This window comes from Apaloderma vittatum, unplaced genomic scaffold (assembly GCF_000703405.1).
Source record: "Apaloderma vittatum isolate BGI_N311 unplaced genomic scaffold, ASM70340v1 scaffold5741, whole genome shotgun sequence".
NCBI classification, from domain to species: Eukaryota; Metazoa; Chordata; class Aves; order Trogoniformes; family Trogonidae; genus Apaloderma; species Apaloderma vittatum.
Window position 1 is genome coordinate 31 of NW_009697262.1, and position 16,195 is coordinate 16,225.

Genomic DNA, 16,195 nt, shown 5'->3' on the forward strand with positions numbered 1-16,195 from the left:
GTGCCATGATCACCTCTCTACTCCTGAAGACCTGCCTTGTTGACCTTTTGAAGCATATGAAGCCCTGGGGCCTTGCCGTGTTTCTTCCATGGAGCTGCCTGTTTTCACCCATTTCTCAAGTGCATGGTGGCCCCCACCATCCTTGGAGGAGCCGCGTGCGGGATACCTGCTGGTGAACTCTGCCTATTCCCAGCCTCTCCTGACCATGTAAACAAGAGACTGGTCCCAAACTGTGGCATCTAGTGGGTTGGGGCTTTCCACCACCAGAGAGCTCTGGAGCTCCACCTAAGGCGCCTCTTTGTGTCGGTAGAAACCACATGAACGGCGGCGGGACGGGCTGGGTCTTGAAAGTGGCCCTCAGCCTGCGTTTGTCTGAAGCCGGGGATTTATCCACAGAAACTCGCATGAAAAACTGTGAGGGGGGAGGCTGGGATCTGCAGCTTCCAAGTGCTGGGGGAGATGCTTTAGTTCTCGCCAGCTCAGGCATTATATTGGAGAAGCAGGACGAGGTTGGTGGCTTTGCCCGTGATCCCTCTGAGGTCTGCAATAGCCTGTAACCCCACATTTCACCACGACCACCGTGATCTCGGCTCTGACGACCCGTCCCGAGAGCCCAGCTCAGGGGTGTTGCTCAGCTCAGCTCATCGAGAAGCACGCTTGATGCGGCCAGTCCTGCCTGGCACAGATTCGAATTTAAGCCTCTGGGCCCTGCTACTGCAAGAACTGGAAAAAAAAAAAAAAAATCCCTAAATGCACCTCGAAATCTCCCTTTACATGTTCAGCAACTGTGCTGTGCAGGGACTTGCTTGTTAAACCCAACCCAACCAGGACACGGCACATACCAAACCAGGTTACGGCACATATCAAGCCTGATGTGGGAGTTGAGAAGCAGAAGGAGACCAAGAGCAGCCCAGGCTGCCGGCAGCAAAGACCAAAAGCTGCTGGGAGCCCCCTAGCACCTTGCATTTCTACCATCCTCCATCGTCAACACATCCACATTTTACATGGGTTTAAAGACAAGCTGAAAGAAATAATACAGCTCTTTAAGGGTTTCACTAATCCCCTTCTGTCTCTCCTTATATCTCTGGGCTCATAACAAGGCTGCTTCCTGCTTTACTGTTTTTATTAGTTCACCCTTTCATTCACTTGCTCTTTTTTTTTAATGTTTTTCTTTTTCGCCTTTGATGGACTTCATTTCTTTGTCAGTTTTTTACAACTGCTGAGGTTCCAAAGGAATACTTTTTATGTTCTGTTATACTTATTTAAATGTGGGTCTCTTTCTGTTATGTTGGTTTGGATTTTGTTTTAAATATCCTTGAGAAAAGACTTGAATCCTGGTGTTTAAATACCTGTGAATTTGATCCTGCGCTGCTTTCACAACTATTTATATTATCTTGACTACAAACCTGCTTCTGACCGATAAGAACGAGCCTGCAGCATTTTTTATCTTAGTTCCTAAAGATCCAAGGAAATATTTGTTTGTTTGTTTGTTTTTCTGGGTTTGTCCAAAAGAACCTGCGACCGAAGGACCTGATGTGATTCTGAAGATCATGTTAAATCCTGTGAGATAATAAAACGCCCTTATTTTTCAGAAATAAGCGTTGAACAAATCTGTTGCTTTCATGTCATGTTCCATTTTTGTCATGTATTATAAGCTGGACATGTATTATATGTATTGTATATGTATTATAAGATGGACACATAACTTTTAGCCCCGGTAAGCGAAGCATCGTGCTGGGCTTTGCTTGACACAGAAGGTTAGATGGGGTTTGTTTTGTCTTTACGCTGGGGAAAGCAAATACTTGAAGGCAAGTGCTGTGTTCTTCCAGGGAATTTCTGAAGGTATTGTCACAGCACACAGGTCTCCGTGACAAAACAAAACAAGGAATACTTTGATCAGCTACTTAACGTTTCTCAGATTTTTCCTTGTGTCTCTTGAAAGCCGAGATCAAAGTAACTGTAAGCTCCCAGATAGGAAGAAAAATTGCTCAAAATTGCATAGGTTCTTTTTTATTTTATTTGAAGTAACGGACAGATAGGGAGAAGGAACAAGGGGAAAATGGAAGTGGCTCTGAAAGATAAATGGCAGAAAATTTTCATATTTGAAAGAACAAACCCGTTTGGGTTTTTTTTTGCTTATAGTAGTTTCAGAAGTTACAGCAACGTTTTACACTGGAAAAAGTAACCATGTTAACATTCTTGTAAGAAGAGATTGCCTCAAATAAAACTTCAGAGGCAGTCGAATGAAAGAAGAAAATAAGGTTAAAATATGAAGCTTAATATCACCGGGGGGCATCTGGTGTGTCAGTCAGATGAATGAGGTAAGCTGATTTATGCCCTACAAACCTTAGCCAAGGTGTTTCTGATGCCGAAGAGGGTTTAAGAGTCTGCTGGCCCCCCACCAATCCCCGCTAACTGCAAGGGAGGTTTAGCTGAGGCAGGACTGCAAGCAGGTGTGTCGCCATTGCCTGCGAACACTCGCAGCTCCCGAGCTGTTTATTTTTTGCCTTTTCCCTTTCTATTGATTTTTGGTTGTATTTTCTTAGCCGGCTGTAGTCGGCAAATGACCAAGTAATAAATTTATATTTCTGAGCTGTAGAGAGGATTTGATTTAGCAAATAATTTTTACCATTTGGAGCAGTTTACAATGAGTTTTCCAGTTGCCTTTGCCGTTATTTTCTTCCCTTTGCCATTATTTTCTTCCCTTTTATGCCATCTTGCTGCATTGTCATGCTTGTTGTCTTTGATTCTCGGGAAGCGATGCTTTAGTGGTGACAGTGGGATTTTGCCTCATTACAGGCTTCCTTGCCAGATGAGTTCCCTTAGTGCCAATTGCTATTCAGCAGTGGAGGCTGCAATAGGTCAACCTGTACTTTTTGCTAGTCATTCTTTTTTTTTTTTTCTTTTTTTTTTCACGTGCATTACTTCTGTCTAAAGCACTCAGAGGCAAATTGTGCTCCCGCCTCGGTAATCGTCGCTCTGCTACTCCAGGGGACTGTGTGGGGGGACGCAGATATTCTCTGGATGTGTGGAGCTCCACAGGGACCACTAACCTGGTGGCAGGAGGCATAGGGACAAGGCCATGGGAGATCATCAAAGGCTAAAGTTTCTAACTTCTTAGCTGCCTCCTCTCCTAAGGGACAAATTGCTTCTCCACCTTTTGCATTTTTCCTGCGCTCTATATTTAGCCCAGGTGCAGCGCGGAGATTTTGTCTTCCAGAGCTAACGCTTTGACCGGTTGACGCAAACCTACGCGGGGTGGTAACAGCCTCTGCCAAGTGCTCTGAGAGCAAGTACACTGAAAATTGGGCAAGCTGAGTACTGCCAGAATGCCCACCGTGCCTGCCCTTGCTCCTTTCAATCCATCCTTGCCCCCAGGACTGGTGGTTGTGTCGTACTTGGGCACCGGAGCTCACAAATCTGGTGTGACCCACGGGACAATCAGAGGGCGAGCAAGAGCTGCATCTGTTTGTGTTTCATTGAGTTGGCTGTTTGACTGCTCAGATTTAAAAATAAAACTCGGCTATATTTTAATATGAAGAGGAGAAAAAGAGTCTCAGTATGTTGACACAGGGCTGGGAAGAGTTTGGTCTTGATGATCTTGGAGGTCTTTTCCAGCTGAAACTATTCTGTGATTCTCTGATTCTGTGATTCTCTGATTCTGTGATTTTATGATTCCGTGAGTCACATTATGATTATGTGATTCTATGATTCTGTGATTGTCTGATTCTCTGATCTCCCTGCTGGGTGGAAGTAGCTGTGTGACATAGCACAGCAGCTGCAAAATAATTTCGAACTGCAACTTTAAGCTGTGTCACTCGTTGTTTAATTAAACATTAAGATACACGTGACAGGGCTGGGAGTTAAACTTAGGCTGTTCTCTGAGGCACAGTGCTGAATCATCTCCTTTGACTGCTGGTGTTTTAACCCAATACGACCTAGGGAGACTGCAAGGTCATTTCCCAAGAAAACACCTCAAACCTGTAGTGTAAAGCCAAACGCAAGAGACCTTCGATCACCAGGTGATCTCTAAGTACAAGTCATATCTTCACAATGTGTTGCTGGTGTACCTAATTATAAATTTGTAACAAAATTCTCCGTTAGCGTCATTCCTATGGTGTCGACAAAGCTTTTCATGCTGGGAATTTCAGCTAGTTGCGAGGTTGGTTTGGTGTAAGTGGTACTAACAGCATTTTTTGAAATAAAAGTCATCCTGAAATATAACTAAAATGATGGTTTTAAAAGCACACAAAGGTATAACTGATGCACATCATTGCCACAGTATCAGTGCTACCCTGCTGGTGTAATTGAGAACAGAGTTTTGCAGCGTAGCAGTTTCCTTTCCACCTGACGCCCAGGTTTGAGTCAGCGTTTACCAAGAGGACGTTAAACTGGTTGACATGGAGCATTGGTGCATCCTGCAAAGATGGTATTTTGCAGATGAAGGGCTGTACTGGAAGTATTGGTTTGGAAATCAAGGTTTAGCATCTCTGCCTGTACGTGAGGAAGAAAATTCATCTTGCAGGGGCCGGAGTTTCCTCAGCCCAGAGCCCAAGGCAGCTCCTATTCCTCTGCAAGGAATAAAATTGCCTTCAAGAAACGAGTGTTTGCTCCGTTGCTTTCGGTTTTGCTGCCTCTGAGAATACTTGTGGTTCTTTACTTGGTTGCTTTGCAAGAGCTCTAAAGCGAAGGCAGAATTCATCAGTGACGCTAAGGAGAAATGGGAAGAGGTGAAGGGAGAGATTATGTGAGCCCTTTTAATACAAAGAACTGCAGTATGAGTTAAGAAGATTATTTTCTCTTTGGCTCCTCTGACAGGTCCCCTGTTACATAAGTGTTCTGCTTTTTCGAGTTAGGTATTGCCTAAACGTCAGTCACAGCCATTTCCTGAAATAGGAACACTGAGTTTATTTCATTTGGGGGAGGGTGTTAAGTATTTTCCATTTCAGAATAATAAATATATAGGATATGGGATCTCTTCTACGTAAATGCTACATTCTGGGAATGTACAGGAGTATGTTTAGATATACTACAAACTTCTTAGTCATGATTTTAAGAGCAAAGCTTTGATTTTTGTCCGGACATTGCTACGGCAGGCTTTCATGTCAAAAGAAACCCAGTGAAGTTGTTGATTCATTGGGAAAGGGGTGAAATGTCATACCCTTAACTACATCTTTTCATCTTCCAAGCTCCTCCTAGAGAACTGACAGAAGAAGAAAAACAGCAAGTTCTCCATTCAGAAGAATTCCTGATATTTTTTGACCGGACAATACGTGTAATTGAGCGAGCGTTGGCTGAGGATTCAGACATCTTCTTCGACTACAGTGGCAGAGATGTAGAAGAGAAAGATGGGTCAGTTTGGGGTTTGTTTACTTTTTAAAAATAACCTTTATAAGAAGAATTCCAGTGCCAGGAAGCCTTAATTTTAAAGCTAAACTACACATTTTTATAATTAAGAAAAGTTGAAAAACTCGCTGCGAAGACCTGAGTCACTTTGCCTAAATTATTTTGTCAAATAGCTTCTTGCTTTATTGCTCTGGGTTTTGTTCCTTGACCTCTTATGCAGGTGGTTTAATGTCCTGTTCCATTTTTCGAGATGAATTTTCAAATTCCAAAGAAAAAACATCAATGATTTAAATAGATAGATGTATGGGCACACGTGTTTATGGAGGTGTGCACGTGTGCGTTCCAGTGCGCTTGTATCGTGTTACTTTTACAAATTCAGATTGCTCTGGTCTGTATTCTACTGCTGCCGTACGTCTGTAATGGGTCCCACTGTCCTGTGCATCCTGGGGGTGAAAATGATCAGCTCCCAAAGCATTTCTAATCTAAATACATAAGGCAAGAGGTCGCAGGTTGTGTATTCAGCAACTGATAGAGACGTAGAAGAAGTAAGAGCTGTTGGTACGAGAGGAAATATTTAGATTTTAACAGCTGCGTATCTGTTGAAGCCTCATGGCAAATTAGTAGCTGTGTTGCACTGAAGTTATTTACAGGAGCATCAGCCCTGTGACCAGCTGAATGCAGGGTTGGACCAGCACTGAGCTTCAGCCCATCCCAGTGGTGCATCTGGGAGGACATGCTGTGACTTGAAGCTTTCAGGAATCAAAAAGAAGAGAGATGTGGTTATAGCTTGGAGGTGAAGATCCCGTTCGGTCCCCACATGTTGCCTGATCTAGTCGAGAGGTGGCGTCCCTGATGGCAGGGAGGTTGGATCTGGGAGGAGATGCTGTGGCTTGAAGCTTTCAGGAATCAAAAAGAAGCGAGATGTGGTTATAGCTTGGAGGTGAAGATTAGGCAGAGGCAGAGCTGAATGCCAGGGCCAGGTTCAGTCTTCAGAGACGGAGGTGGCTCAGGGTGACCCAGAAGAGTCAGGAAGGCAGTGGGAGATTAAGAAAGGTGGTTTTGTGACAAAAGTGCACAATTTGTTCCTTGGCGCAGATTATCAGCAAGATAGTCGGTGAGAGCAATGAAATCAAAGTAGTCAGAAACTTTTACATTGCTTTTTGCAGCGTTTGAACGCCGGTACTTCAAAAAGTTATCACTCTGTTTGAATTCACACAGAGATGTTCAAGCGGGAGCCAACCTTTCCTTCAACCGTCAGTTTTACGATGAGCACTGGTCGAAGCATCGTGTCGTCACCTGTATGGATTGGTCTCTTCAGGTAAGACCTGAAGCTGGGAGGTTTCCCTATTGCTTCCAACTTCTCCCTAAAAAAATAGGGCCAGCCTCGGTTTGCCCTCCATTCTGCAGAGTACGATGTTATTTCAGCGCCCTGAATGAGTGAGCGCATGTTTCCTGATGAGAAAGAGCAGTTGGCAATAATGAAGAAGTCATATTTTTATGCACATTATTTGGTCTTCCAAACAAGAACATTGTGTTAAGATTATCAAACCTACTGAGAGGAAGGAGTCTTTACTTTTTCTCCCTCCATTCCCTCAGCATGTGGAAATTCTTTTAGGACAGAAGGTTTAAAAATTAAAACCAGTTAAAAATAGTTTACTAAATACGTAGTGTTTCATTTAATAGTTACACATATAAAATAAAAAATAAGATTAGCCAGGAATAAAATTTATTCTTCTAATATACTAAAACTCAGAAAGCATCTGAACAGCTTGAAAAGACGTCTTTTGAAAAATGCTAGGTTCTCTCCTGAGGCAGTGGGAAGGGAGGCTGGAGCTGGCAGGGGGGGGCGTGCTAAAGCGGCATGCCTGGGACATATCCAGTTTTTCTGCACCGTAAAACATTGTCATATTGTGAAATAAAACTGATGATAGAGCTGCTTGAGCTTCCCAAAACCAGTACAGCCTCATCAGCAAAGTACAGACACCGGGTTAATGAGTTACCCTGTTGGAGAGCTGGGATTAGTGTACACATGTCATCACAGGTCACAGAATCACAGACTTATTGAGGCTGGAAACGACCACTGAGATCATCAAGTCCGGGCTGTGACCCAACACCACCACATCAGCCAGACCAGGGCACCAAGTGCCACATCCAGCCTCTCCTTAAACCCCCCCAGGGACGGTGACGCCTCCCTGCCCTGGGCAGAGCATCCCAGGGCCTGAGCAGCCTCTCCGGGAGGAAGGGCTGCCTGAGATCTAACCCCAACCTCCCCTGACACAGTTTCAGGCCGTGGGACCTGGTTTTCCCCTCATCCTCTCTGTTTTATCCCCATCAGCCTGTTCCTCGGTTCCAGCCTGGAGCAAAGCAGCTGCTTTCTCTGAGGAGGAAGCCAGGCAGACTCTGCTCCGTGACCCACCATGCAGATACAACAAAGCTGCTCCAGGAGGACATAGACTTGAAAAACGTGAACACCAGCCAGTCGGACTGTTTGGCCCCAAGCCCAGCCTCAGGCGTGCCCTGGGGTGTCCGGAGTGCAGCCTGGCATGGGCAGCAAAGCTGCTATAGCTGTAGCTCAGCCCAGTGCTCAGGAAGAGCTTTGCTTGGCCTCATCTTAGAAGCTCTTTCTGCATCGTGTTAAACGCATTTATGGCCCAGAGTATAAATGGTGCCCAGGGGCTGGAGAGAGGCGGTGGGTAAGGAGCACAGTGACTGTGCATCCCTCTTTCGCTCCTTTCCCTTGCAATGGCAGCAGGGCTGCTTCCATCCCCTGGGGACTTCTCAGGTACGGTGGCCACCGACTGCACAGAGGACGTGGCAGGGGAGAGGCTGAGAGTCCCGCGGAGCATCGCTGTGCAGGTCTGGATCCAGGTGTGTTGCACAGCAGCCAGCTGCAGAGAGGCTTCTTGTCGTATCCAGCTCGCGCACCGTGCGTGAAATGAAAGATTTATCCCTTTGCTTTCATACAAAATACCAGCTTAACAACAGGTATGCACTGGTGTGATGTGGGTGGCCTTCAAGCACATATGGATTTCCACAGAAATCAAATATAAGCCTGAGGAAACACTTATCTTAGGTTGTTCACTTGTTCAGGGGCTGGAAATTACATGGAATTCTTATCTGATATTTTCCTAACAGGCAGCTCTTACTGTATTCCCAGGGTAGCAAGAAAAAAAAAGCCTCAGAAGAGCACTGCCAAATGTAATTGCTGAGCCCCTGGGGCTCTCAGGCATGTTCTGCTTCCCACCTCTTTGTTCCAGGGTGGCCCCTCCTGCCTTCCCCTCCGTTAACTCCTCATGCTCGGCTCCCTGGCACCCCAGTGGGGGCTCCTTCCTCCGCCCCGGCAGCTTTTCTGAGCTGGGGTGGGCTTGTGTGTGCTGCCACACACCAGTCTGAGAGGAGGGACTTGCCTCCTCTTGCTTTGAGCTGTGCCTTGCGGCAGGAGCCGGGGCTGGACGAGGTATTCCCACCTAACCCCTGTCCCTGCTTCTCACCCACGCCTGCAGGACGTGATGGTGTCCAGTCTGCCACAGGATAGCTTGAACAATCATGGGAACTGCAGAAAACATTGCTCAATTTTCTGCGATAAAGCTGTTGCTGCAAAACAGCCCGGAGGTAAATGGAAGCTTAATCAAACAAAGGACTTCAATGCATTGATTAAACATGTTCTTCTGTTCCCAGTCACATGTAAAATACAGCCCCAAACACGTGGGACCACTGGTACCACTAAAGCGAATCCATCAGCCCCTCAATTCTTTTTCAGAGCAAAGGGAAAATGGCTTAGATGCTTCATCAGAGATCTAAGGGAAAGACCCAACAGACTGAGTATAGAGAGAGCAGGATTGCCTTGCTCTGCCCGTGAGGAGGTAACAGCTCATCTAAAGCTAAGAAAAACCAGTCCCAGGGACAGCCTGGTGTCTCTGCTGGCTCTCAGGCAGCAGCCTCGAGTGCTGTTTCTCACAGCACCACTTGCACGGGGTTTTCAGCTGCAGTCACGGGACATCTGGGCACCTGGGGAGGACTGAAATTCCGTAAATGCAGGTAGATGGGGTGAAGCAGTCTGTGTGCAATGCCAGCGTGGATTTAGGGTGCTGCGCTTAGCTCTGTTTGGTTTAAGAGTCAGAAAGCCCCGCAGTGATGTTGCCCAGCTGGGCATGACCCCGGCGTGTGTGTGAACTTGAAACTCTATTTCCAGTCAGATGCAAGAACTGCGATTGCAAAACCGACCAGCAAGAACTGAGTCAGTGTTTGTTTATGGCCCGACGTGCTGCCAACCAGAACACGTTCACTAAACTTTCCAGGAGCGTGAACCAACGCCAAAGTGCCTCTGAACTGGTGCTTCGGACCTGGTCACACGCCCCAGCTGGCTGCAGCCCTGCTGGTGGAAGAGCTTGTCACCTCTGCCTGCCAAGGTGTCTGCTCTTCACCACTGTGGGCTCAACTGCTCGTTGGGTCCCTGTTCAGCCCAAAGGAGATGCCCTGGCAAGAGCCTGCTGTGCACGCTGTTTGCTTGGGCCTGGGCCAACGTGGGATGCAAAGGTTCAAAGGAGAAGCTGGGCTCGCTGTTCAGGAGTGGTTGTAATCTGGGTTGCAGGAGGGAGGGAAGAGGGGTTGAGATGGCTGAGAGCAGCGGAGGGCAGGCTGGCACAACTGTCTCCAGAGAGGTGGTGTCTCAGGTCGGGGATTAAACCACCTTCAGGTCTCCTTCAGTTCTTGAGGTGGGAGAGGAGGAGGTTGGCCTGCTGCGTGCTCTAAATCCCAAACGGGTGCTAAGTTGTCCTTACGAAACGTGCCGGCAGCCACCGTCTGCCAGGGTGTAGGTACAACCCAGTCAGAGCTGCCCCCGAAATGGGGAAGAGGCCCCTCTGGTGGGCACGTGTCGTTGCTGGTTCTCCCACATGTGGGCCCAAGCTCCTTTGGAACGATGAGCTTGAACAGAAACATCCCCAGCTCCGTGATGTGTGACAAAGTGGGAGAGAAGAGCTGCTCGTGGCAAAAGTTATGGCTGTGCACGTTATTTCTTCCAAATGGAGGAATTCAAACCCCAGTAATAATGATATAAAGGGTGGTGGTGGGTTTTCTTTTTTTGTCTTTACAATGTCCTTTTTTTTTTATTTTAAAAAATGCCTGGTTTGGACCAAATTCACAGCTCCCGGTAGCACTACTGGCAGCTTCTTTGCCCCCCCTTCCTTTACATCTACCAGCTGGGCTGTTTCCCGATAAAGCGGTGAATGCTTTGGCAGGAATTTACCTGGGAAAGGCATCAAGAGAATGTGAAAATCTGATTTTTTTCATATACAATGTGTATATATGTGTATATATGTGTATATCTCCTACTTATTATATATAAACAGAGCAAATGCATATGTGTCCCTATCTGCTGCTATGTATGGGTGTACAAGGAAATATGGATCTGATTATCGAGTGATCATTGCATCGATCTTTCTAAGTCGATGGAATTCGAGGTCAGCCTGTGCTTTGCAAGATGACCTCAGCGTCTTGCAAAATTGAGCTTCTGTGGAGAAAATGTTTTGTTTGCTCTTTGTATCATCCAGAAGAGCTTTCAAGCTGATTCTACGCAAAAGTGAATAGGAAGAGTGCATAAAGAAATAAGAAATAATAGTTTTCAGGTATGCTAAAAAACCCTATGAATTTTGGAATCAAAGCAAGTCAATGCTATGGTCGTAGTGTTCCTATTATCAAAATCAGTTAAGACAACAGTTTGTCCCTGAAGAAATGGTTGAGAAAATGCATTAGAGTTACTCAAGCTTTCAGATTTTTCCTCTTCCTTGCTTTGCATTACTGTTACGAATATCCTGGTAGTCGTCTTTTTTGAAAATTATTTGCAGAAAATTATGTTGCCTTTTTGGTATGTGAGAATAACTGATAGAGAGCAAGGAAGAGGGGCTTTAAGGATGCCGAGGACAAGTAGAATACAGAGACCAAAATGAAGCTGAATACTATGATGGGACTACCATGTATTATAATTAAAACCAGGTATTGCACATTTAGAGTAGATTATTTCTGTCTCAACTGATTTTGCATAGGCATTTCATCAGCCATCTTATTTAATTTGCTTTTCCTTTTCTTTTTTTTTCCTCAGTACCCCGAGTTGATGGTTGCGTCTTATAACAATAACGAAGACGCTCCACATGAGCCTGATGGAGTAGCCTTGGTATGGAACATGAAGTTCAAGAAAACCACGCCGGAGTATGTTTTCCATTGTCAGGTAAGACTGCAGAAGCCGTTGATTTCACGCTAGTCAAAACAGAATTTACTACGTGGTGCATCTTCCCACTCTTTGTATGAAGAGGTTGAGGTTAAAAACTGGAATTTTTGGAAAAAGCACAAGCGGCAGCCGAGTGTTTTCAGAAGGCAACCAGCCTTCTCGAACAACACCAAAAGCCTGTCAGGGCTGCGTGTCATTCTCTGTCTATTTAAAACAGTCTCTGCGAGATTTAGTTTATAAAGCCCTTGCACTTGTGGAGTAACTGTGGTGTACCACTTCCTCACCCAGGCAGCAACATATGCTTTCCCACCCACGCTAGCTTCCTCCCAGCCGCTGCACTCCGTTCTGCTCCGTAGCGTGTTTTTTGCCTTGAAAATGGGGAAGGACACCGTGCCGTTCCGAGCGTGCCTGAAAAGTGGTCTCGTCTGGTGAAAAATGGTCTCGTCTGGTGAAAAATGGTCTCAACTGGTGAAAAATGGTCTCGATTGGTGAAAAATGGTCTTGACTGGTGAAAAATGGTCTTGATTGATGAAAAATGATCTCAATTGGTGAAAAATGGTCTCAATTGGTGAAAAATGGTCTCAATTGGAGAAAAATGGTCTCAATTGGTGAAAAATGGTCTCAATTGGTGAAAAATGGTCTTGACTGGTGAAAAATGGTCTCGAATGGTGAAAAATGGTCTCTATTGCAAGGACTACTCCATCAATTCCTGTTTGACTGTCCTTGAGGTAGCAAACCGGTGTTTCCCTTATGACCACGTTATTTTAGAAGTTGATGGGCAATTCAAAAATAGGTGGGGGTTTTATTTCCATAGGTCTGTTTACCCCTGTGTTGCTTCTTGTGCCTCGTATCGACAGAAACGCTGTGCTCGTTGGCTCTATCGCCTCCATCAAACTGGCCAAACAGGGCTTGGGCCAAATTTCCAACCTCTTCATTAATACCCTTCTGTAGTAATTAAATACAGGACAGTGGTATTTGAGGGCCATATGGAAAAGTTTTAGCAAGTAAAACGTAACAATCAGAGATTAGTAAAATGCAGATTATTCTGTGGTAAAAATTGCTTCTCTTGGAAGGATATGTATTACCTGGCTAATTGTGTAAGTTAAGTGTCATTTTACATTCAAGGGCCAAACATCTTTTTGAACTAAGTTTATGTTTGGACTTTGGTACATTATCAGATGTAACATAGTGGGAGGGAGTTGCTGGAATTGAAGTTACTGCTTCAACCCGATTAAGTAACCTTTAATTCTGGGCATGTTTTTCTAATTTGCTATACTGAAAAACAACTTCACAGCGTCTAGGCCTGCACAGCAAATATGCCATACAGATTTATATACATATATATGTGTGTGTGTGTTATTTTTGAAATGAGAACTTGTATTTTTCTGGATGCCATATTTGGCAGACTGATGTATTCTTTCAGACTCCTTAGGATCTGAGCTCGGATCCCATGTCCAAATTCTTCTAGGCTGTACATGCAGCTCAGTGTTTTAAGCAAAATATTCAAGAGAAAAGGTTGCCCATCGCATTTTCAGTGAGAATAATCCTTAAACTAGATTGATTTTGAAAGATAATAACCAGATTCAAGGGTAGCCCTTCTGAGTACACAGAGGGGAGATTGACTACAGACCTAACAATGTGCACTGTTAACTAAAAATTCTATCTAGTTTTAAAAGTAGGTACAGTGAAACAGGGGAAGCGTGACTCGCTGACTTTAAAGCACTGAAACAGGGTAGACTCTCCATTAGAAAAACCCACACAGGACAAAGCAATTGCCAGAGATTTGCCCTGGCTGAGCTTCTGTCTAATTCTCCCATTAAGTTGGATGTCCCCCTTTTTAAAACTGGCACTTTGAAAGCTGTGACTTGAAGGACAGCCACGGCACTGTGCTTTCACCTGCATCCCACATTCATCATCTTTCAGTTAAACGAAATTAGTTCTTCTTTCCCAGAGATATTTATTTTCTTTGTCATAATTTGCATTCTAAGTCCATTATGAGTTGGAACCTTGTTTGAACCACCATTATAAGGCTTCTGACATGTGGAATATCTTCCAAGTCTCAGAGTGGATGGGGATACCACATAAGATTAAACAGGGAAGCAAAAAGCATGGGACTTGATCTCTTGAACACAGGTTTTGTTCTGACTCACATGGAAAATAAGAAAAAAAAAATTAGCTCAGAGTCTGGAATTCAGTTCAGTACATCATCATGTTATTCTGTTAGTTTGTGGAAACCAACTATGTTATTAGTCAGTCCCATATCATTTATATTACCATCTTGCAAGAGAAACATTCCCTGATTCAGACCTGATTCAGTCATTTCTCTAGGCATTCTGTGAGACAAGCCCAGTTTTATTTCCATAATACACAACCTTGTCACAGTCCAGCCCAGCAGCTAGAGATAAAAACACACTAAATCATTACAGCTAAGCTGCCCCGATGTGACAGACACAGTACTTGGAGTGTATTTTCCCAATAGACCTCCCTTTTCCTTTCCAAAGACTTTCTATAAAAACATGGTCTTAATAAATGCTATATGCTACTGATTTAACACCTCTTTTGCCTTTCCCTTTGGGGGCTCACACACACACACAAGCAAGCAGAACCTCATTGCAGATGTGACGGTTGAGGAACGCACACGAGCCACTTCTGAGAAGCCAAATCAATAAATAGGAATAATCAATAAATAGGAAGCTATTTCTATGTATCTTCTAAGAAATTCCACCTCGGGGGTTCTGATAACGTCAATAGAAATGGATACGTGAAACACCTCTGGATCGCTGAAGGGCTGGCTGAGCTTCACCAGGGAGAACTTTAGACACCACTTGGTCAATTTAGTTACCATTTGGTAAATTCTTGAAGCTAGGAACCATAAAGTTTTTCTCTCTTTCCTCATATCTCATGCAGATTTTTTGTGAGATGACCACCAAGTCATTTCTTAATTTTCTTCACCCCTTTCTATGACTTTTTTGCAATCTTATATAGGATCGTCACATCATCGGAACAGCAGGTTTTCCCAGGGCCTTTGCTGAAAGTTGCCAGAACCCAGGGGCTTCAATTAAAGTTGTCTATCAGCCATGACAGACAGTGATGTGAAAATCTAACGGCAGTCATGATTTTTCCTAACTCCAATCACCAAAACATTTGATTTCAGTCCTCCAATGTGCGGGAAGATGTGTCGCATAAATATTTGTCTTAGCTCTTGTCACTACTGATCTTACTGTTAGGAAACTCTTGCCTGATTTAAAGTCATCTGAGGTTGTTGGCTCGTTAATCCAGCGTAGGTGGCAGTAAATTTCATAGCTCTACAATATGTTGTGCTACAAATACTGGGTTCAATTTTAGTTAATACGCATTAAGCGAAAAATCACTACTGGCCGAGTGGACTTGTTTGCTCGTTAATTCTTGTGAACTGCAGTGTGATCTATCAAATCCTTTCTAAACAAAACAGTCCTCTTGGCTTCTGCTTTCTCCTTCTGTGGAATATTTCTCTTTTTTCCTACTTATTTTTGCCCTTCTTTGCATTTTTATATTTCTACTTCACCCAGTGATGTGCTGACAGTATTTTAGCTGGGACTCCCACAGATTTTTTCCTCTACAGCTCATCATACATCTTTTTACCACAAGCTCAGAAATGAGAAAACAAGGAAGAGCGAGGGATGGGGTAATTTGTTCATTTATTTTCCTATACAAGGAAAAAAAAAAGTTGTCTCAGAAGCAAGATCAAAGCAGCAGGGTGGTATCATGTGCCAAAAGAATGAACCAGTGCTTTCCTTCGGTAGTGAGGAATAACTTGAGCACAACTGAGTGCAGACTGGGAATGTCCTTGTAGGGAAGAGTCAGGGATGTCCTCTTCCCCCACGCTGGAGCATCACGAACCCTTCGTGTAATCCAGTGCATTCCAAAGGCAAAAGCCAAACCTTTCAGAAGTACTTCATGAAGTCCTGTGCGTGAGTCATCCCCGGTCGGGTTGGTTTGGCACCATCCAGAGAGGGAATGAATTCCAGCAAAGACATGGAAATCACATGGACGCTCCCGCAGTTTGGTGTGAGAATTTGAAGCAGTTGTTCACACTCCTTCCCTCAGCTACTGTTGGTCTGCGTTTAGGCAAAACACGAAAATAGTGTGGCACAGTTAGTGATGATATGACTCAATACGAGCTCAATACTCTGGCAGTTTATGCAATGCATGGGTCTGGCCTTGGACGTGAACATGCCTGTACTGTTGGTTGACCAAGTAGCGTCAACAATATTTCTCAGTCTTACTCTCTTAAAAAGCACTTATAGGTCCATAATGTGTTTTTCATTGAACAAATAAATAAAAATCTACCTTGCCCATTAATTAAGAGGATTATTTGCAATGCAGTGCCCATTTTTCATGTACTGCTGGTCATCTCTGCCCGTGATGTTGTTTCTGTTTAGTGGTGGCCTGATCTAAGCTTTGCAAACCAAAAGTGACCTGAAGAAGTATTTGAAACTTGGCACCCAGGTATCTGGTTGAGTGAGGCAAATGGGAATTCAGACTCTCTTTGCCCTCAGGTGACTGGTGGAAGCCATTTCTTTTCAGCAGGGCCTCTTAACATGGGTACAGCACTGCTCTTACACCAGGTCTCACGGCTTTCGG

At 44.5% G+C, this 16,195-nt stretch overlaps 1 protein-coding gene across 1 annotated transcript in view; it reads left to right on the forward strand.

Moving 5' to 3' along the window:
• Nucleotides 1-310: 310 nt before the first annotated feature.
• LOC104268850 (cytoplasmic dynein 1 intermediate chain 1-like) overlaps nucleotides 311-16,195 on the forward strand; it is a gene marked incomplete at both ends in the record, with an annotated part of 44,336 nt that continues 28,451 nt past the window's right edge. Inside the window, 5 exons of the mRNA XM_009877561.1 lie at nucleotides 311-509; nucleotides 4,677-4,737; nucleotides 5,187-5,352; nucleotides 6,565-6,664; nucleotides 11,447-11,572. Of these exons, the coding sequence (XP_009875863.1) occupies nucleotides 311-509; nucleotides 4,677-4,737; nucleotides 5,187-5,352; nucleotides 6,565-6,664; nucleotides 11,447-11,572 (652 nt within the window). The remainder of the gene's footprint in view (nucleotides 510-4,676; nucleotides 4,738-5,186; nucleotides 5,353-6,564; nucleotides 6,665-11,446; nucleotides 11,573-16,195) is intronic.